This window comes from Salvelinus alpinus, chromosome 20, assembly GCF_045679555.1.
Source record: "Salvelinus alpinus chromosome 20, SLU_Salpinus.1, whole genome shotgun sequence".
Classification (NCBI taxonomy): Eukaryota; Metazoa; Chordata; class Actinopteri; order Salmoniformes; family Salmonidae; genus Salvelinus; species Salvelinus alpinus.
In genome coordinates, this window is record NC_092105.1 from 6,478,840 (window position 1) to 6,498,800 (window position 19,961).

General features: G+C 44.0%; 1 protein-coding gene and 1 long non-coding RNA gene across 3 annotated transcripts in view; one reads left to right on the top strand and one right to left on the bottom strand.

The window, feature by feature from the left end:
* The window catches only part of LOC139546233 (glycerol kinase-like), a 30,953-nt gene extending 12,777 nt beyond the window's left edge, over positions 1-18,176 (top strand). Inside the window, exons 2-19 of one of the 2 annotated variants that reach the window (XM_071354368.1) lie at positions 399-472; positions 3,510-3,616; positions 6,965-7,042; positions 7,657-7,736; positions 8,359-8,496; positions 8,775-8,884; positions 9,059-9,125; positions 11,860-11,895; positions 12,060-12,127; positions 13,271-13,313; positions 13,416-13,496; positions 14,240-14,318; positions 14,414-14,510; positions 14,714-14,798; positions 14,928-15,048; positions 15,556-15,699; positions 16,787-17,083; positions 18,016-18,176. In XM_071354368.1, coding sequence (XP_071210469.1) covers positions 399-472; positions 3,510-3,616; positions 6,965-7,042; positions 7,657-7,736; positions 8,359-8,496; positions 8,775-8,884; positions 9,059-9,125; positions 11,860-11,895; positions 12,060-12,127; positions 13,271-13,313; positions 13,416-13,496; positions 14,240-14,318; positions 14,414-14,510; positions 14,714-14,798; positions 14,928-15,048; positions 15,556-15,699; positions 16,787-17,083; positions 18,016-18,038 — 1,728 coding nt within the window. In that variant the 3' untranslated portion in view covers positions 18,039-18,176. Of the gene's footprint in view, positions 1-398; positions 473-3,509; positions 3,617-6,964; positions 7,043-7,656; positions 7,737-8,358; positions 8,497-8,774; positions 8,885-9,058; positions 9,126-11,859; positions 11,896-12,059; positions 12,128-13,270; positions 13,314-13,415; positions 13,497-14,239; positions 14,319-14,413; positions 14,511-14,713; positions 14,799-14,927; positions 15,049-15,555; positions 15,700-16,786; positions 17,084-17,911 lie in introns of both variants that reach the window. The other variant, XM_071354369.1, reaches the window with a different exon arrangement.
* A 162-nt stretch (positions 18,177-18,338) lies between these two features.
* LOC139546234 (uncharacterized) lies at positions 18,339-18,649 on the bottom strand. The gene is made up of 2 exons (XR_011669182.1): positions 18,577-18,649; positions 18,339-18,528 (listed from the first exon to the last, which is right to left on the bottom strand). It is a non-coding gene; the product is annotated as an uncharacterized lncRNA (long non-coding RNA).
* Positions 18,650-19,961: the final 1,312 nt, after the last annotated feature.

Genomic DNA, 19,961 nt, shown 5'->3' on the forward strand with positions numbered 1-19,961 from the left:
GCACAGCCATTGAAGAGGAGTGGGACAACATTCCACAGGCCACAAAGAGCCCTCATCAACTCTAAGTGAAGGAGATGTGTTGTGCTGCATGAGGCAAATGGTGGTCACACCAGATACTGACTGGTTTTCTGATCCACACCCCTACTTTTTTGATAAAAAAAATAAAAGTGTGTGACCAACCGATTCATATCTGTACTCCCAGTCGTGAAATCCATAGATTTAGGGTCTAAAGAATTAATTTTAATTGACTGATTTTCCTTATGAACTGTAAATCGGTGTTATCATTTGAAATTGTTGTAGGTCACTTTTAAAAATATATTTTTTTTGTTCAGTATAACTCTGATTTTTAAGATCACTTGCACAGTAGGAACCACTCTAACTCTGTCTCCTTTCCTCAGGTGTTCAATTCTAAAACGGCAGAGCTGCTTAGTCATCACCAGGTTGGGATAAAGCAGAGTTTCCCTAAAGAGGGGTGAGTGCCCACACCTGACATCTCAATGCAATACAGTCCGCTTGCAAGGCCCAGTACCAATACTTTTATGAGCATGCCTTCTATTCTCCTCACCTTTTTTAAAATTTAACCTTTATTTAACTAGGCAAGTCAGTTAAGAACAAATTCTTATTTATAATGACAGCCTACTGGGGAACAATGGGTTAACTGCCTTGTTCAGGAACGATAGATTTTAACCTTGTCAGCTCGGGGGATTCGATCTAGCAACCTTTCGGTTACTAGTCCAACGCTATAGGCTACCTGCCGCCACCCTTCTGAGGTGAATTCGGATTCAGGATTGGTCCGTGATGACAGGAAGAATGGAAAGAGGGAAATCTGGAAGGTGGATCTTTTATGAGTATGTCAACATTTACCAAATCCCCTCCCTGGGTTGAGTCAATACTGAGTACTAAGAACTGAGGTTACACTTTAATGAAGAGGTTTTTTCCCCCCCTTTAGCTGGATGCATGAGCTGTCAGAGTCCAATGTCCAGGGCTTATTTACATTAGACAGATATTGGTGTTCTATTGGATACACAGACGGTGGGGTTCTGTTGGCTAGGCGGGCGGTGGGGTTCTGTGGGCTAGGCGGGCGGTGGGGTTCTGTGGGCTAGGCGGGCGGTGGGGTTCTGTGGGCTAGGCGGACGGTGGTGTTCTGTGGGCTAGGCGGGCGGTGGTGTTCTGTTGGCTAGGCGGGCGGTGGTGTTCTGTGGGCTAGGCGGGCGGTGGGGTTCTGTGGGCTAGGCGGGCGGTGGGGTTCTGTGGGCTAGGCGGACGGTGGTGTTCTGTTGGCTAGGCGGGCGGTGGGGTTCTGTGGGCTAGGCGGGCGGTGGGGTTCTGTGGGCTAGGCGGGCGGTGGGGTTCTGTGGGCTAGGCGGGCGGTGGTGTTCTGTGGGCTAGGCGGGCGGTGGTGTTCTGTTGGCTAGGCGGGCGGTGGTGTTCTGTTGGCTAGGCGGACGGTGGGGTTCTGTTGGCTAGGCGGACGGTGGGGTTCTGTGGGCTAGGCGGACGGTGGGGTTCTGTGGGCTAGGCGGGCGGTGGGGTTCTGTGGGCGGTGGGGTTCTGTGGGCTAGGCGGGCGGTGGTGTTCTGTGGGCTAGGCGGGCGGTGGGGTTCTCTGGGCTACTAAAGCCTTATTTGGGGAACTTACAGTGCATTCGTAAAGCTACGTTACAGCCTTATTCTAAAATTGAATAAATTGCCCCCCCCCCCCCCCCATCAATCTACACACAATACCTCCATAATGACAAAGCAAAAACAGGTGACATTTTTACAAAAAACAAAACAATGATATTACATTTCCATAAGTATTCAGACCTTTTACTCAGTACTTTGTTGAAGCACCTTTGGCAGCTATTACAGCCTTGAGTCTTCTTGGGTGTTACGCTACAAGCTTGGCACACCTGTATTTGGGGAGTTTCACCCATTCTTCTCTGCAGATCCTCTCAAGCGCTGTCAGGTTGGATGGGGAGCGTTGCTGCACATCTATTTTCAGGTCTCTCCAGATATGTTCAAGTCCAGGTTCTGGCTGAGCCACTCAAGGACATTCAGAGACTTGTCCCGAAGCCACTCCTGCGTTGTCTTGACTGTGTGCTTAAACTCGTTGTCCTGTTGGAAGGTGAACCTTCACCCCAGTCTGAGGTCCTGAGCGCCCTGGAGCAGGTTTTCATCAAGGATCACTCTGTACTTTGCTCCGTTCATCTTTCCCTCGATCCTGACTAGTCTCCCTGCCGCTGAAAAACATCCCCACAGCATGATGCTGCTTCACCGTAGGGATGGTGCCAGGTTTCCACCAGACGTGACGCTTGGCATTCAGGCCAAAGAGTTCAATCTTGGTTTCATCAGACCAGAGAATCTTGTTTCGCATGGTCTGAGAGTCCTTTAGGTGCCTTTTGGCAAACTCCAAGTGGGCTGTCATGTGCCTTTTACTGAGGAGTGGCTTCCGTTTGGCCACTCTACCATAAAGGCCTGATTGGTGGAGTGCTGCAGAGATGGGTTTTCCTTCTGGAAGGTTCTCCCATCTCCACAGAGGAACTCTGGAGCTCTGTCAGTGACCATCAGGTTCTTGGTCACCTCCCTTGTCCAAGGCCCTTCTACCCCGATTACTCAGTTTGGCCTGGTGACCAGCTCTAGGAAGAGTCTTGGTGGTTCCCAACTTCTTCCATTTTTAAGAATGATGGAGGCCACTGTTCTTGGGGACCTTCAATTCTGCGGAAATGTTTTGGTATCCTTCCCCAGATCTGTACCTTGACACAATCCTGTCTCAGAGCTCTATGGACAATTGCTTCGACCTTATGGCTTGGTTTTTGCTCTGAAATGCACTGTCAACTGTGGGACCTTTTTATATAGACAGGTGTGTATTTCCAAATCATGTCCAATCAATTGAATTTACCACAGGTGGACTTCAAGTTGTAGAAACATCTCAAGAATGATCAATGGAAACAGGATTCACCTGAGCTCAATTTCGAGTTTCATAGCAAAGCGTCTGAATACTTATGTATATAGGTATTTCTGTTTTTTTAATTTGAATACATTTGCCCAAAATTCTTAAACCTGTTTTTGCTTTGTCATTATCGGGTATTGTGTGTAGATTGATGAAAAATAATAATAATATTGAATCAATTTTAGAATAAGGTTGGAATGTAACAAAATGTGGAGAATGGGTCTGAATACTTTCCCAAATGCCTTGTATGCAGAGAAGCTACTATTCACTATGGACCTGGGTTATTTTGGAAAGACTCTTTGACCGGGTCAGGACCTTTAAAAAAAACAAAAAAACAACAACAATTGTCTTTTGACCCTGACGAGGACCAGTAGAAAAGAGGGGAATTTGACCACGTACGAGTGAAAGACTAAGTGTCAGTAGCTGTTGTACAGTGATCATCAGGGATTGAACGCACAACACAAAGCTGAAATATGACACTTGTCATTCCACATTTTCACCATGTTTGTTCTGAAATGCTACTTTCGAACACTGGTAAAACCCTTTTCTAACACCTAGTTGAACTGTGTGTGTGTCAGCTGGGTAGAAGAGGACCCTAAGGAGATTCTTCAGTCAGTCTATGAGTGTATGGAGAGGACCTGTGAGAAGCTCGGCCAGCTCAACATAGACATCTCCAACATTAAAGGTACAGTGGTGTGTGTGTTTATGTACATGTATGTGTATATACAGTGGGGAGAACAAGTATTTGATACACTGCCGATTTTGCAGGTTTTCCTACTTACAAAGCATGTAGAGGTCTGTAATTTTTATCATAGGTACACTTCAACTGTGAGACGGAATCTAAAACAAAAATCCAGAAAATCACATTTGTATGATTAAGTAATTAATTAGCATTTTATTGCATGACATAAGTATTTGATACATCAGAAAAGCAGAACTTAATATTTGGTACAGAAACCTTTGTTTGCAATTACAGAGATCATACGTTTCCTGTAGTCCTTGACCAGGTTTGCACACACTGCAGCAGGGATTTTGGCCCACTCCTCCATACAGACCTCCAGATCCTTCAGGTTTCGGGGCTGTCGCTGGGCAATACGGACTTTCAGCTCCCTCCAAAGATTTTCTATTGGGTTCAGGTCTGGAGACTGGCTAGGCCACTCCAGGACCTTGAGATGCTTCTTACGGAGCCACTCCTTAGTTGCCCTGGCTGTGTGTTTCGGGTCGTTGTCATGCTGGAAGACCCAGCCACGACCCATCTTCAATGCTCTTACTGAGGGAAGGAGGTTGTTGGCCAAGATCTCGCGATACATGGCCCCATCCATCCTCCGCTCAATACGGTGCAGTCGTCCTGTCCCCTTTGCAGAAAAGCATCCCCAAAGAATGATGTTTCCACCTCCATGCTTCACGGTTGGGATGGTGTTCTTGGGGTTGTACTCATCCTTCTTCTTCCTCCAAACACGGCGAGTGGAGTTTAGACCAAAAAGCTATATTTTTGTCTCATCAGACCACATGACCTCCCATTCCTCCTCTGGATAATTCAGATGGTCATTGGCAAACTTCAGACGGGCCTGGACATGCACTGGCTTGAACAGGGGGACCTTGCGTGCGCTGCAGGATTTTAATCCATGACGGCGTAGTGTGTTACTAATGGTTTTCTTTGAGACTGTGGCCCCAGCTCTCTTCAGGTCATTGACCAGGTCCTGCCGTGTAGTTCTGGGCTGATCCCTCACCTTCCTCATGATCATTGATGCCCCATGAGGTGAGATCTTGCATGGAGCCCCAGACCGAGGGTGATTGACCGTCATCTTGAACTTCTTACATTTTCTAATAATTGCGCAAACAGTTGTTGCCTTCTCACCAAGCTGCTTGCCTATTGTCCTGTAGCCCATCGCAGCCTTTTGCAGGTCTACAATTTTATCCCTGATGTCCTTACACAGCTCACTGTTCTTGGCCAGCCATTGTGGAGAGGTTGGAGTCTGTTTGATTGAGTGTGTGGACAGGTGTCTTTTATACAGGTAACGAGTTCAAACAGGTGCAGTTAATACAGGTAATGAGTGGAGAACAGGAGGGCTTCTTAAAGAAAAACTAACAGGTCTGTGAGAGCCGGAATTCTTACTGGTTGATAGGTGATCAAATACTTATGTCATGCAATAAAATGTAAATTAATTACTTAAAAATCATACAATGTGATTTTCTGGATTTTTGTTTTAGATTCCGTCTCTCACAGTTGAAGTGTACCTATGATAAAAAATTACAGACCTCTACATGCTTTGTAAGTAGGATACTGCTTTGTAAGCAGGTTATCAAACACTTCTTCTCCCCAGTGTATATTAGTGCCTTCAGAAATTATTCACACCCCTGGACTTTGTCCACATTTTGTTGTTACAGCCTGAATTGAAAATGGATTACATATTAAATGTATTTATTTTTTTTTGTCACTGACCTACACACAATACCCTATAATGTCAGTGGAATTATATTTTTCAAAATGTTTACATATTAATTACAAATGAAAAGCTGAAATGTATTGAGTCAATAAGTATTCAACCCCTTTGTTATGACAAGGAGCCTAAATATGTTCAGGAGTAAAAATGTGCTTAACAAGTCACATAATAAGTTGCATGGACTCACTCTGTGTACAATAACAGTGTTAAACGTGATTTTGAATGACTACCTCATCTCTGTACCCCACACATACAATTAATTGTAAGGTCCCTCAGTCGAACAGTGAATTTCAAACAGATTCAACCACAAAGACCAGGGAGGTTTTCCAACGCTAGAACCCACAAAGACCAGGGAGGTTTTCCAACGCCTCGCAAATAAGGGCACCTATTGGTAGCTTGGTTAAAAAAATAAATAAAAAATAAAAGCAGACATTGAATATCCCTTTGAGCATGGTGAAGTTATTAATTACACTTTGCAGTGACTGGGATATATTGATACACCATCCAAAGACACAGGTGTCCCTTCTAACTCCGTTGCCGGAAAGGAAGGAAACCTCTCAGGACAATTGATGACTTAAAAAATAAAATAAAAAGCAATTACAGAGTTGAATGGCTGTGATAGGAGAAAACTGAGGATGGATCAACAACATTGTAGTTACTCCACAATACTAACCTAAATGACAGAGTGAAAAGAAGGACGTACAGAATGAATAGTATTACAAAACATTCATCCTGTTTGCAACAAGGATCTAAAGTAATACTGCAAAAAAATGTGGCAAAGCAATTAGCTTTTTGTCCTGAATGCAATGTGTTATGTTTGGGGGAAAATACAACACATTACAGAGTACCTCTCTCGCATAGTGGTGGCTGCATCATGTTATGGGTATGCTTGTAATCGATAAGGACTGGGGAGTTTTTGTAGGATTAAAAGAAACAGAATGGAGCTCAACACAGGCTAAATCCTAGAGGAACCTGGTTCAGTCTGCTTTCCACCAACCACTGGGAGATGAATTCACCTTTCAGCAGGACAATAACCTAAAGCACAAGGCCAAATATACACGAGTTGTTTACCAAGAAGACAGTGAATCTTCCTGAATGGCTGAGTTACAGTTTTAACTTAAATCAGCTTGAAAATCAATGGCAAGACTTAAATGGCTGTCTAGCAATGATCAACTACCAATTTGACAGAGTTTGAAGAATAATGGGCAAATGTTGCACAATCCAGGTGTGGAAAGCTCATAGAGACTTACCCAGAAAGACTCACAGCTGTAATCACAGCCAAAGGTACTTCTACAATGTATTGAGTCATGAGTGTGAATACTTATCTGAATTAGATAATGATGTATTTAATTTTCCCAAAAATTGCAAACATTTATAAAAACATGTTTTGACTTTGTCATTATGGGATTTTGTGTGTGAAAAATAATCTATTTAATCCATTTTGAGTTCAGGCTGTAACACAACAAAATGTAGAACAAGTCAAGGGGTATGAAAACTCTCTTGTACCTACAGTGGTTCTCAGGACTCCATTGGATGCAGCAAGGGGGTGTGTGGGTGTTTGTTTACCATTTTTGTTTGTGTTTACCCAGCTGTCGGCGTGACCAATCAGAGAGAGACTACGCTGGTTTGGGACAAAGAGACAGGGGAACCGCTCTACAATGCCATTGGTGGGTATTATCAAGCTCATTGGTAGTCACAAACGTATGTGCCAGAAAGTACGGGGTCACCGTCCCCATTTAGAAGACTATGGAAAGGAACGGTCTGTTCACTTTTTTAGGGATCAGAGTTCTAATTCAGTCGTAGGTTTAGGAACCAGTCCAATTCATTGGCTTGGACACACACACTTTTTTCCAGTCTGACTCAACCAGCTACCCTCAGCCCCCCCAGTCGCTCCCTCAAACCTCCACACAGATCCTTACTGTAACTCAACTTAGTACATCCTAAAGTTGTGTCATGTGGGAAACCACACAGCACATGGCCAGATTGCATAACCATCATCCAGTAGCATTGTTGTAATACCATGACACCCTCCCCCCAGCTTCAGGAAGTAGTGTAGGATGTCAATATCAACAGTCGTGCTTTTCATTCTGCCAGTTCCACCACTGTCTGTCTATTGTTGAACATTGTAAGATACAGTGTGTGTTTATAATATATTATCTCTGGGCGATTTTTTTTAAATATTTTTTTATATATATATATATATATTTTTATATATATATATTTTTCAATTGAAGTTTTTAGCAGTGATTTTTAACTCTTTGTGTGCTGGTTATCCCTGCAGTTTGGCTGGACCTGCGTACACAGTCCACGGTGGAGAGGCTGATCAACAGCACCCCGGGAAAGAATAAGAACCATCTGAAGGTAAGAGGAGAGCCCTGTCCCAAACCAACCCCTAAACCAGGGGTGGGCAACTCCTCCAGGGCCTGATTGGAGTCACACTTTCCCCTCCATCCTCATGCAAACACAGCTGATTTTTAAACTAATTGCATTCTAAACTGAAGATCATGATTAGGTGATTATTGGAGTCAGGTGTGTTAGCTGGGGCCCTGGGGGCGAAACTGTGACACTAATCAGGCCCTCGAGGACTGGAATTGCCCACCCCTGCCCTAGACCCTACTTCATTGCCCCTACCCCACCATTGACCCTAGCCTATAGGCACCTGTGGGGATGAGAAGATTAGGTGTGAACAATCTGACACATCTTTACCGTAATCTCTGATGGGTGACATCAACGTGGTCATCACGTTTTATTATTTCTCTACCACGCTCTCTCTCTTTCTCTCTCCCTTCATTTTTACTTGTTAACATTTTTAAACCTTTTTAACGAGGCAAGTCAGTGAAGAACAAAACCCCCCCCCCGGCCAAACCCGGACGACGCTGGGCCAATTGTGCGCCACCCTATGGGACACCCAATCACAGCCGGATGTGATACAGCGTCTATCTCTCCATCTCTTTCTTATTCTCTCCATCTATCTCGTCCCCAGCACAAGACCGGTCTGCCCATCAGTACATACTTCAGTGCTGTGAAGCTGCGTTGGCTCATGGACAACGTGGAGGAGGTCGCTGAGGCTATCCTGACAAACAGAGCCATGTTCGGCACTGTCGACTCCTGGCTTATCTGGGTAAGACTGGGCCCAACGCTGGGCTGGTACTGGGCTGGTACAAAAACCTGCACAGGTACTCCGGATCGGAGTTGGTGATCAGTTCCTGTTCAGATTGTTTATCTGTGATAAATGATTAATCATCCAGATGATTGATTTGACAGTTTTGAAGACACAGAGAATCTACACTTTTTAAACTTGTCAGGGATGACTCAAATTCAAGACTTATTTCCATAGTGGTTCTGTATCAATATTTTTATAATTATCTTCTGTGGCGGTGTGGTCCTCTCAAACCCCAGTGTCTGACAGGGGGGAAGAGTGGAGGGGTGCACGTCACAGATGTGACCAACGCAAGTCGCACCATGCTCTTCAATATACACACCCTGGACTGGGACCCCGAGCTCTGCAAGTAGGAACACACACACACACACACACACACACACACACACACACACACACACACACACACACTTGAACATGTTTGCATAGACATATCTACATGAGTTAATTATATTTTTGTACAAAATGTTACTATATATTTATTATTATTATTATTTTAAACATATTTATTTGTTGGTTGTAGATATTTTGATGTCCCAATGGAAATTCTACCCCAAGTGAAGAGCTCCTCAGAAATATACGGTTCAATGGTGAGTTGATACCTTCGGATCTAGCTTGTGTGTCTGTGTGTGTGTGTATGTAATGTTTTGGATTTGAAACACTTCCCGAACCATGTTTTAAACATTAACCCACCTATCCAGGTTAAGTCCTATCATTTTTCAGTAGAAGGTAACCATAAAGATGTTTATGCTCAAGTATGTGATTTTAAGTGACTAATCAAAGCAGGTCATTTGGTTTTATGACTTAGTGTTTAGTTCCAACTGCGTCAAAGCTGACCTGATAAGATTCCAGTTGACTGTCAGACTAAGTAACGGTGGGGTCAAGGTCACAGGGATAAATATTGTTTTCTTGGTTCGTTCCTCAGACACTGTTGATCAGACGTGACGACATACAGTGCGTTTTTGGAAAGTATTCAGACCCCTTGACCTTTTCCACATTTTACGTTACAGCCTTATTCTAAAATAGATAAAAAAAATAAAAAAAGAGTTTTTCATCAATCTACACACACTGACAAAACAAAAACAGGTTTTCAGATATTTTTTTGCAAATTTAATATCACATTTACATAAGTATTCAGACCCTCTACTCAGTACTTTGTTGAAGCACCTTTGGCAGCGATTACAACCTTGAGTCTTCTTGGGTATGATGCTACAAGTTTGGCACACCTGCATTTGGGGAGTTTCTCCCATTCTTCTCTGCAGATCCTCTCAAGCTCTGTCAGGTTGGATGGGGAGTGTCGCTGCACAGCTATTTTCAGGTCTCTCCAGAGATGTTCGATCAGGTTAAAGTCCAGGCTTTGGCTGGGCCACTCAAGGACATTCAGAGACTTGTTCCAAAGCCACTCCTGCGATGTCTTGGCTGTGTGCTTAGGGTCATTGTCCTGTTGGAAGGTGAACCTTCGCCCCAGTCTGAGGTCCTGAGTGCTTTGGAGCAGGTTTTCATTAAGGATCTCTCTACTTTGCTCCGTTCATCTTTCCCTCGATTCTGACTAGCCTCCCAAAAACATCCCCACAACTTGATGCTGCCACCACCATGCTTCACCGTAGGGATGGTGCCAGGTTTCCTCCAGACGTGACGCTTGGCATTCAGGCCAAAGAGTTCAATCTTGGTTTCATCAGACCAGAGAATCTTGTTTCTCATGGTCTAAGAGTCCTTTAGGGGCCTTTTGTCAAACTCCAAGCTGGCTGTCATGTGCTTTTTACTGAGGAGTGGCTTCTGTCTGGCACTCTACCAAAAAGGCCTGATTGGTGGATTGCTGCAGAGATGGTTGTTCTTCTGGAAGGTTCTCCCATCTCCACAGAGGAGCTCTGTCACCTCCACTGACCAAGGCCCTTCTACCCCGATTACTCAGTTTGGCCTGGTGACCAGCTCTAGGAAGAGTCTTGGTGGTTCCAAACTTCATCCATTTTTAATAATGATGGAGGCCACTGTGTTCTTGGGAACCTTCAATGCTGCAGAAATGTTTTTGGTACAGTTCCCCAGATCTGTGCCTCGATACAATCCTGTCTCGGAGCTCTACGGACAATTCCTTGGCCTTTATGGCTTGGTTTTTGCTCAGACATGCACTGTCAACTGTGGGACCTTTATATAGACATATATAGTGTGTGCCTTTCCAAATCATGTCCAATGAAATGAATTTACCACACTTGGATTCCAATCAAGATGTAGAAACATCTCAAGGATGATCAATGGAAACAGGATGCACCTGAGCTCAATTTCGAGTCTCCTCGCAAAGGGTCTGAATACTTAAATAAACTTTTCGCTTTGTCATTATGGGATATTGTGTGTAGATTGAGGGGGAAATGTTTTATATGAATCCATTTTAGAATAAGGCTGTAACGTAACAAAATGTTGAAAAAAGTCAAAGGGGTCTGAATACTTTCTGAATGCACTGTATATTCAGAGAAAGTGATATAAAGTGATATATCATCTTGTGACAGTTGTTTTAAATGGGTCAAATTAACAACTACATACTCTCTAATGAATAGAACGCGTACACAAGAAGTGTGTGTGTGTGTTATCTCCTGTGACTGTGTCATGGTTGCTGCACTGCTGTCAACAAAGTGTGCACCTTGCCCTGGTGTCCAGAGGTCATTCAGTGAGCTGGTTGCTCCTCCTCCTCCTTCTGATATGTTCTGCCACTGTCTCCTAAAATGGCTGCCCGTCGTCCCCAAAATGTCCTTTCTCACTCTCACTCTCTCACCTCAGCCTTCTACCTCACGTCCACCAGATGGAGGTTTGGTAAGGTCCGTGGAGAGAATGCCAGGCCTTTGGCTGCCCGCTCTTTTTTTCCATTACACCATTTGAGACGCTCGTGACTCCTGTGGCGTCCGTAGAACGACACTGTGGAGAGTGTGTGGCTATAGCTATGCCAGTTATTTGGACAGGAGCGTCTCGTGATGGCCTTAACAGCTGATTTTTGGTTTGGCTGTAGAGATGATTTGGACAGATGGCCTGGTTTATGTTTTAGTATGACCTGGTCTTGTTGAGCAGCTAATTAGTAGAATCAAGTGTGTTTACATTTTTTGGGGGGTTGGACTGAAAACCCACAGGACGGTAGATGTCCAGGAAGAGGGTTGGGCAGCCCTGTTTAAGTACGACCTGGTTGACCCCGATCCTGTTGCTACTACTCATTAGTTCTGATTTGATAAATGTGGCTGATTTTTATGAGGACTTTTTTTAATGGACTTAGTTGAGATTTGACACAGGTCCTGGATCAGTAACTTCACTCTCATCATGTCTGTTTATTTCATCCTCTTCTAGAACTCTGGTTCTCTGGCAGGAGTTCCCATCTCCGGGGTAAGGAGTTCTCCCTCGTTGTTACTGCATCAAAACAATTCAGTGTGTGTGATTTGCCCTGGTTGGAGTGAATCAATGTCCTAGCTTTGACAGTAATGACTGACAGAGGTTAGTGTGTGTGTGTGTGTGATGACTAAACGCTGTTGTGGTTCTTGATGTCACAGTGTCTCGGGGACCAGTCCGCTGCTCTGGTTGGTCAAATGTGCTTCCAGGATGGACAGGCTAAAAACACGTAAGTTCTCCTCCAAGACAGGTCTTCTCTCCTTTACTTGGAAAGAACTGACAGTGATATTCATTCATATCATTTTATTCAGAGGTACATAACACTAAAAGGTGCTGGTGTGTGTAAACATGTTATCCTTAGACTGTCCATGTATCAGTCAGTTGTAAAGAAAGGAGAGGGGCCTTTGACTCTGCCATTGTTTGGGAGCCTGACCACACAGCTCTGTATCTCTGCTTTCTGCCTGTGGCCTGCTTGTTGTGTTCACAGCTATGGTGTAGTTTGGTTGGGTATATGATCTAGCAGACACTCTCTTTCTCTGTGGAACTGGACGTGCTGGTTTAGGTCGTCATCACTCAGAAACACAGCCGTTTTTAGAATATTTTAGTCAGTAGAATGTTATGTACGAGCCTGGCTCCTCTCTAGGTTTCTTCCTAGGTTCCTGACTTCTAGGGAGAGTGTCCCTGTGTTTCTCCTGTCTCTGTATTGGTTGCTCTTAGTTTTTTTTTAGGCTGGGTATCTCTAAAGTACTTTGTGACAACTGCTGATGTAAAAAGGGATTTCTAAACTACTTTAGCGATTTTGATTTTATATGAACATGGTAAACGCATCACCAAGTGGTTTGGGGTGGTAGAAGCTCCTTAACAGCTTCTAACCCCAAGCCATAAGACTTCCGAACAATTAATCAAATGGCCACTGGACTATTTACATTGACCCCCCCTCCATTTGTTTTGTACACTGCTGCTACTCGCTGTTTTATTATCTATACATAGTCACCTCACCCCTACCTACATGTACAAATCACCTCAACTAACCTGTACCCCCCGCACACTGACTCAGTACCGATACCCCCTGTATATAGCCTCGTTATTGTTATTTTATTGTGTTACTTTTTATAATTTTTTACTTTAGTTTATTTGGTATTTTTTTTATATTTTTAACTCTTTCTTGAACTGCACTGTTGGTTAAGGGCTTGTAAAGTAAGCATTTCATGGTAAAGTCTACACTTGTATTCAGCGCATGTGACAAATAAAGTTTGATTTGATTTTCAGAGATGTCCCCAAGTCTTCCTCTATGAGAAGAACAGAGAGAGATTGTATTTTTATGGTCCGACTCCATCTCCTTTTTAAAACCGTCCCCTTGTTTCTATTAAAGGTACGGAACGGGCTGCTTCCTGCTGAGAAACACAGGGATCAAGGTAAAATGGACTTCAATAATGTATTATTTTTATTTTATTTTATTTTTCTTCCCAAAATGGTGTCTGTTGCTCTAAAATGACACCCTCTCTCTTTCGTCTCAGCCAGTGATGTCAGATCACGGCCTCCTGACCACACTGGCCTACAAACTGGGGAAGGACGCACCAGCCTACTATGCTCTCGAGGTACACGTCCTGTTGCGCTAGTCCTGTTGCGCTAGTCCTGTTGCGCTAGTCCTGTTGCGCTAGTCCTGTTGCGCTAGTCCTGTTGCGCTAGTCCTGTTGCGCTAGTCCTGGTGCGCTAGTCCTGGTGCGCTAGTCCTGTTATCTGTTATGCTAGTCCTGTTATCTGTTATGCTAGTCCTGTTATCTGTTATGCTAGTCCTGTTATCTGTTATGCTAGTCCTGTTATGCTAGTCCTGTTATGCTAGTCCTGGTATGCTAGTCCTGGTATGCAGTCCTGTTATGCTAGTCCTGTTATGCTAGTCCTGTTATGCTAGTCCTGTTATGCTAGTCCTGTTATGCTAGTCCTGTTATGCTAGTCCTGTTATGCTAGTCCTGTTGCGCTAGTCCTGGTATGCTAGTCCTGGTATGCTAGTCCTGGTATGCTAGTCCTGGTGCGCTAGTCCTGGTGCGCTAGTCCTGTTATACAGTGCCAATTTGGACTATTTTGTGTATGTTCATTACATGGAATCCCCCCAAAAATCTATTTAAATTACAGGTTGTAATGCAACAAAATAGGATAAACGCCAAGGGGGACGAATACTTTTGCAAGCCACTGTACTAGTCCTGTTTTACTAGTCCTGCTGTACTAGTCATGTTGTACTAGTCCTGTTTTGCCCCGTCTGAAATAAAGCCCTGCAGTATATTTGTCACGGTTGTGATTGGCTCCGCTATGCTGGTGCTGACCTGTGATTGGTCTATTCCAGGGGTCGGTGGCCATAGCTGGGGCGGTGGTACGCTGGCTGAAAGACAACCTGGGAATCATCCAGTCCTCTGCAGAGATCGGTGAGCTCTGCTCTGCAACACACTGTACGTTTTTAGGTTGATTTTTCATATTTGCTTTAAGACCGTCCTCATCCTCCCCCCTCTTCCTCTCACAGAGAAGCTGGCAGGCGATGTGGGCTCGTCCTATGGATGTTACTTTGTTCCTGCCTTCTCCGGGCTGTACGCCCCCTACTGGGAGCCCAGTGCACGAGGGTAGGCCACTTGCACCTAATTGTGAAACAATCCTTGAAGCTTCAGACGTCATGCATTCTTGGGTTTTATGTGACGAAATGTCACTAGATTTGAGTTTTTTTTTTTTAAAGTTAACACGTGTATTCTGTCCTCCATTTTCAACAGACCTGCCAGTTTGTTTCCAGCCTGATTTTCATCTATCTCTCTCTCTCTCGTTTCGACAGTATCATCTGTGGCCTGACTCAGTTCACTAACAGATCTCACCTGGCCTTCGCTGCGCTGGAGGCAGTCTGTTTTCAGACTAGAGAGGTAAGCCTGACTCAGTTCACACCTAGGCTTTCGCTGCTCTGGCTGGAAACTCAGACCCTTCCCCTTAGTCAAACAGAACTCTGCTATGAACCTAATATAATTATAAATGTATTTATTATTATTGTCCAGATCCTGGAGGCTATGAATCAGGATTATGGGGTTCCTTTGAGCCAGCTCCAGGTGGATGGAGGCATGACCTCCAACAGACTATTGATGCAGCTCCAGGCTGATGTACTCTGCATCCCTGTGGGTAGGTACCTTTTATTTAACTAGGCAAGTCAGTTAAGAACAAACTCTTATTTTCAATGAAGGCCTACCGGGGAACAGTGGGTCAACTGGTCTAGGAACAGTGGGTCAACTGGTCTAGGAACAGTGGGTTAACTGCCTTGTTCAGGGGGCAGAACGACAGATTTGTACCTTGTCAGCTCGGGGATTTGAACTTGCAACCTTTCGGTTACTAGTCCAACGCTCTGACCACTAGGCTACCCTGCCGCCCCAACACATACACACTGCATTGAGGTAAAGAACATGCACTCGGGAATCTCTCATTTGAACTTTTGACTCAACGACACACACATTTTATGTCTACTTTACAAGAACATACAGATACGTTGACATCATGCACTCCAGTAAACTCAAACACCTAATACAGGCAGACACAGCTGCCACAGTACACACTCTAACATGAACCTTTTACCCAAATACACATACTCCCGAGGACGGCTCAAGTATTGGATTTCTGTATGTGTTCCCTCAGTGAAGCCGTCCATGTCGGAGACCACGGCTCTGGGTGCAGCCATGGCAGCAGGAGCAGCAGAGGGGGTGGGTGTCTGGAGTCTGACCCCTGGTAACCTCACAACCATCCCCACTGACAAATACCAACCCATGATCAATCTTGAGGGTGAGAGAACAGCGTCAGACTTCGATCAGTAGCCAGGGTCGGGGTCAAAGTGAATTGAAAATGCCGGGTTTTTTAAAATTTATTTTTAATTTGACAATTCATTAATATTGATTTAAAATCCACTTCTTGAAATGACTTATTTGTAAAACTGAGTTGACCCCTAACCCTGTCACCATGAGGCATGACCATGATTTCAGATACCATAATCAATATTTATGTCATACTGTCATCTGGTGGTTAAATGTCTCTTTACATTTTAAAGACGTTCAGTTTATATTTCTCAAACCCGACCTTAGACAACAGTGACTAGGGTTTGGTTTCACTAATGGACCACCATGGATTAGGTCACTGCCCAGGTCACTGCCTAGGTCACTGCCCAGGTCACTGACCAGGTCACTGACCAGGTCACTGCCCAGGTCACTGCCTTATCCCCTTGAATAAAATAGTAGCTGCCAAGATGGACATCAACGGAGGTTATTTTTAGTGAGTGCATTTCACATGTGGCTAATTTGCATCCACCACCTCCACTTTAAAAACCACTGCCAAAGGTTTTGGAAACTTTAGTTTTGAATCGTGACGTTCTGGCATGTCTGCCTTGTGATTTTGTTGGCAGAGTCCCCGGAAAAATGTTTTATCCAGTATCAACTGAGGATGTGACATAGTTCCGCCATGCCAAGAGTTCATCGTTGAAACCAGACCCTAGTCACTGTGTTGCTTTAAGGTCGGGGTTTACACGACAGGCTCTCTACAATTTCTATTTGGTAGAGTGAGTTTAACACACTGACATCTAGTGGTTATATATATGTACTGCAGTTACCTTGAGGATAGGAGCCTCCAATGTAACGTGTCTGTCCCTCTGTTTCTCCTGTAGAGAGTGAGTTTAACACACTGACATCTAGTGGTTATATATATGTACTGCAGTTACCTTGAGGATAGGAGCATCTGATGTAACTGGTCTGTCCCTCTGTTTCTCCTGTAGAGAGTGAGTTTAACACACTGACATCTAGTGGTTATATGTATGTACTGCAGTTACCATGAGGATAGGAGTCTCCAATGTAACGTGTCTGTCCCTCTGTTTCTCCTGTAGAGAGTGAGTTCCGGTTCGCACGCTGGAAGAAGGCCGTCCAGAAGGCCATGAATTGGGAGACCACGGAGCCCATCAGCAATGGGAACGGTGCAATCAGCAATGGGAACGGTGCAATCAGCAATGGGAACGGTCCAATCAGCAATGGGAACGGTCCAATCAGCAATGGGAACGGTCCAATCAGCAATGGGAACGGTCCAATCAGCAATGGGAACGGTCCAATCAGCAATGGGAACGGTCCAATCAGCAATGGGAACGGTCCAATCAGCAATGGGAACGGTCCAATCAGCAATGGGAACGGTGAGCATTGAGCACACCCATTTGATAGCCCGGGGGCCTCTCTCTCTCTCTAGAGGCTGACTGTGACAGCCCGGGGGCCTCTCTCTCTCTATAGAGGCTGACTGTGACAGCCCGGGGGCCTCTCTCTCTCTATAGAGGCTGACTGTGACAGCCTGGGGGCCTCTCTCTCTATAGAGGCTGACTGTGACAGCCTGGGGGCCTCTCTCTCTCTATAGAGGCTGACTGTGACAGCCCGGGGGCCTCTCTCTCTCTATAGAGGCTGACTGTGACAGCCTGGGGGCCTCTCTCTCTCTATAGAGGCTGACTGTGACAGCCTGGGGGACTCTCTCTCTCTATAGAGGCTGACTGTGACAGCCTGGGGGACTCTCTCTCTCTATAGAGGCTGACTGTGACAGCCCGGGGGCCTCTCTCTCTCTATAGAGGCTGACTGTGACAGCCCGGGGGCCTCTCTCTCTCTATAGAGGCTGACTGTGACAGCCTGGGGGCCTCTCTCTCTCTATAGAGGCTGACTGTGACAGCCTGGGGGCCTCTCTTCTCCATTCTAAAACTACCATATCCAAAATACTTGTTGACTAAACCCTGAATTTAACTAGAAAGTCCCTTTTTTTACATGAGGAATCTCTTCCTCCATGTGCAACAACTGTAACCTGCCCAACATGGGGCATGCTACCTAACTCAAGTACCACTAATACCTTAATGCATATATTCTTCAGCCGCTACTATAAATTCCATGAGTTGAAGATTGTAGTTTTATTTTCATTAAAATATCAGTCTCCTTTTTCTCTCATCTAAACCTGTCACCCTCTTCTTCTCTCTGTCATCACACAGGACACCACTAGTAGGATCTGAGCTAACACTAGGAACCTTTTTGAGGATACATATGGAGTTGAAGAGAGGGGAACATACAGAATGTAACACCCATCCCTCCATAGGTCCACATAGCACCTACATCTGATGGCTGTTTGGGCATGCTGTGGACTTCCTTCTCCCTGAGAGCATTCCTAGTCCACATCCGGTTGCCTCCTGTACATGTACTCAGCCCCGTCCTCTTAGTCTCGTGGACAAGGACCCTACCTGTGAACCTTATCTTGGAAGAAAGGCCCACATATCAAAAGATGGAATCAATTGATGGAACTCTACTGTGTGACTGAACTGTGATGGAAGAGACTGATTCTCCTGTGGAAGAAAAAAAAAACATCCTATCATGTCTGGTTTTCTATGAATTTATTAAGCAGATAATATTTGAATGTTTGTGTCATATGTTGTGCTTGGTCATTTTAACAAATGGTGACACTGTACATTTTTTAAAATACTAATTAATTACACTGGTTAGTAATAGCGCCACCATTTGAACAAGTGTCGTGAGAATGTTGTAGGCTACATGGCTATAATGTGGAATGGAAGGCCTGCTGAGAGATGGTTTGCTACTCTGATCGTAGATATACCTAGCTATATGTGGGTCCACTTGAAGACTCTGATGATCGTAGATATACCTAGCTATATGGTGGGTCCACTTGAAGACTCTGATGATCGTAGATATACCTAGCTATATGGTGGGTCCACTTGAAGACTCTGATGATCGTAGATATACCTAGCTATATGGTGGGTCCATTTGAAGACTCTGATGATCGTAGATATACCTAGCTATATGGTGGGTCCACTTGAAGACTCTGATGATCGTAGATGTACCTAGTTGTATCCTAGTTGTATGTGGGTCCACTTGAAGACTCTGATCGTAGATATACCTAGCTATATGTGGGTCCACTTGAAGGAACCTCTGAATGAAAAGCATCGCAGGGTCCTTACAGCACTTTATAATTATTGATTTGCGTGTCGAGTGCATGATATGATGCTCTGGTTTTTAAAGGGACATTTTTCTGTATTTAAAAAATAATAATTAAATAACGATAAAGCTTTTTGAAAGGGATCACCATTGGATAATGAAAGGTCTGTGAAACACATTTTCTTCTTAAGTTGTAAGTGGAAGTTTTAACTGTACAATACGCTTCATAAGACCTATTTTCTGTTTTTCAGTCGTCGAGGACAAGTATATTACTTCCTAGTCATTATTGATCATGAATTGTCTTGTCCTTAGAGCACTTTATAATGATTGATTTGCATGTGGAGGTCATGGTATGGGTACAATGCGCTAATGTAAATGCTTTTTTAAAAATCAATTAACAGTAATGTTTTTTTGCAAGAGATTTATCAATTGATAATGAAAGGGGGATCAATGTAAAGGCAAGAAATAACTAAATCTGTCACTTTTATCTAAATGTTATAAATTTACTGAGAAATGATTACAGGTCAGACTGTTGTAAAGAGGAAATTAATCTGTCCAATGTGCTTTTCAGACGTTGATACAGAGAAGCATGGTATGGACCTTGTTATGTATAGTGATCGTATACATTTTCTTGAACTAATGTAACGTATGTAAAATCTAATATGAAATCTAAATCCTCATTCTGGGTATGGAAAGAAAAGGACACTTATCTTAGTAGTTTAAAATGTTTTAAACTACACAGATTTAATTGTATTTGTTGTTGTCATGATTTAATGTTTTATTAGATTTTTTTTTTCCCCTTGTTTTTGTCTTTTCTTGCTAAATGGGGTTGGGTGCCTCCGTTCTGTTGTGCAAAGATGAATGTGACAATGCACATTGCAATAAAGTTTTACTTTTAAAAACCGGGTCTGGATTTTCCTTCACCGTCAGGTGCCATAAGGGATTGATTGACGCTATAATAAACCTGTCTTGCTTGCGAATCGATCACACAATGAAAGTGGCCAGAGGTGTCACTTGCCCCTTAGAATTGCCGTGTATAAATATTTTTTTTCAGATGTTAAATTACTAAGCTTAATTTTAAAACCCACGTTTTAT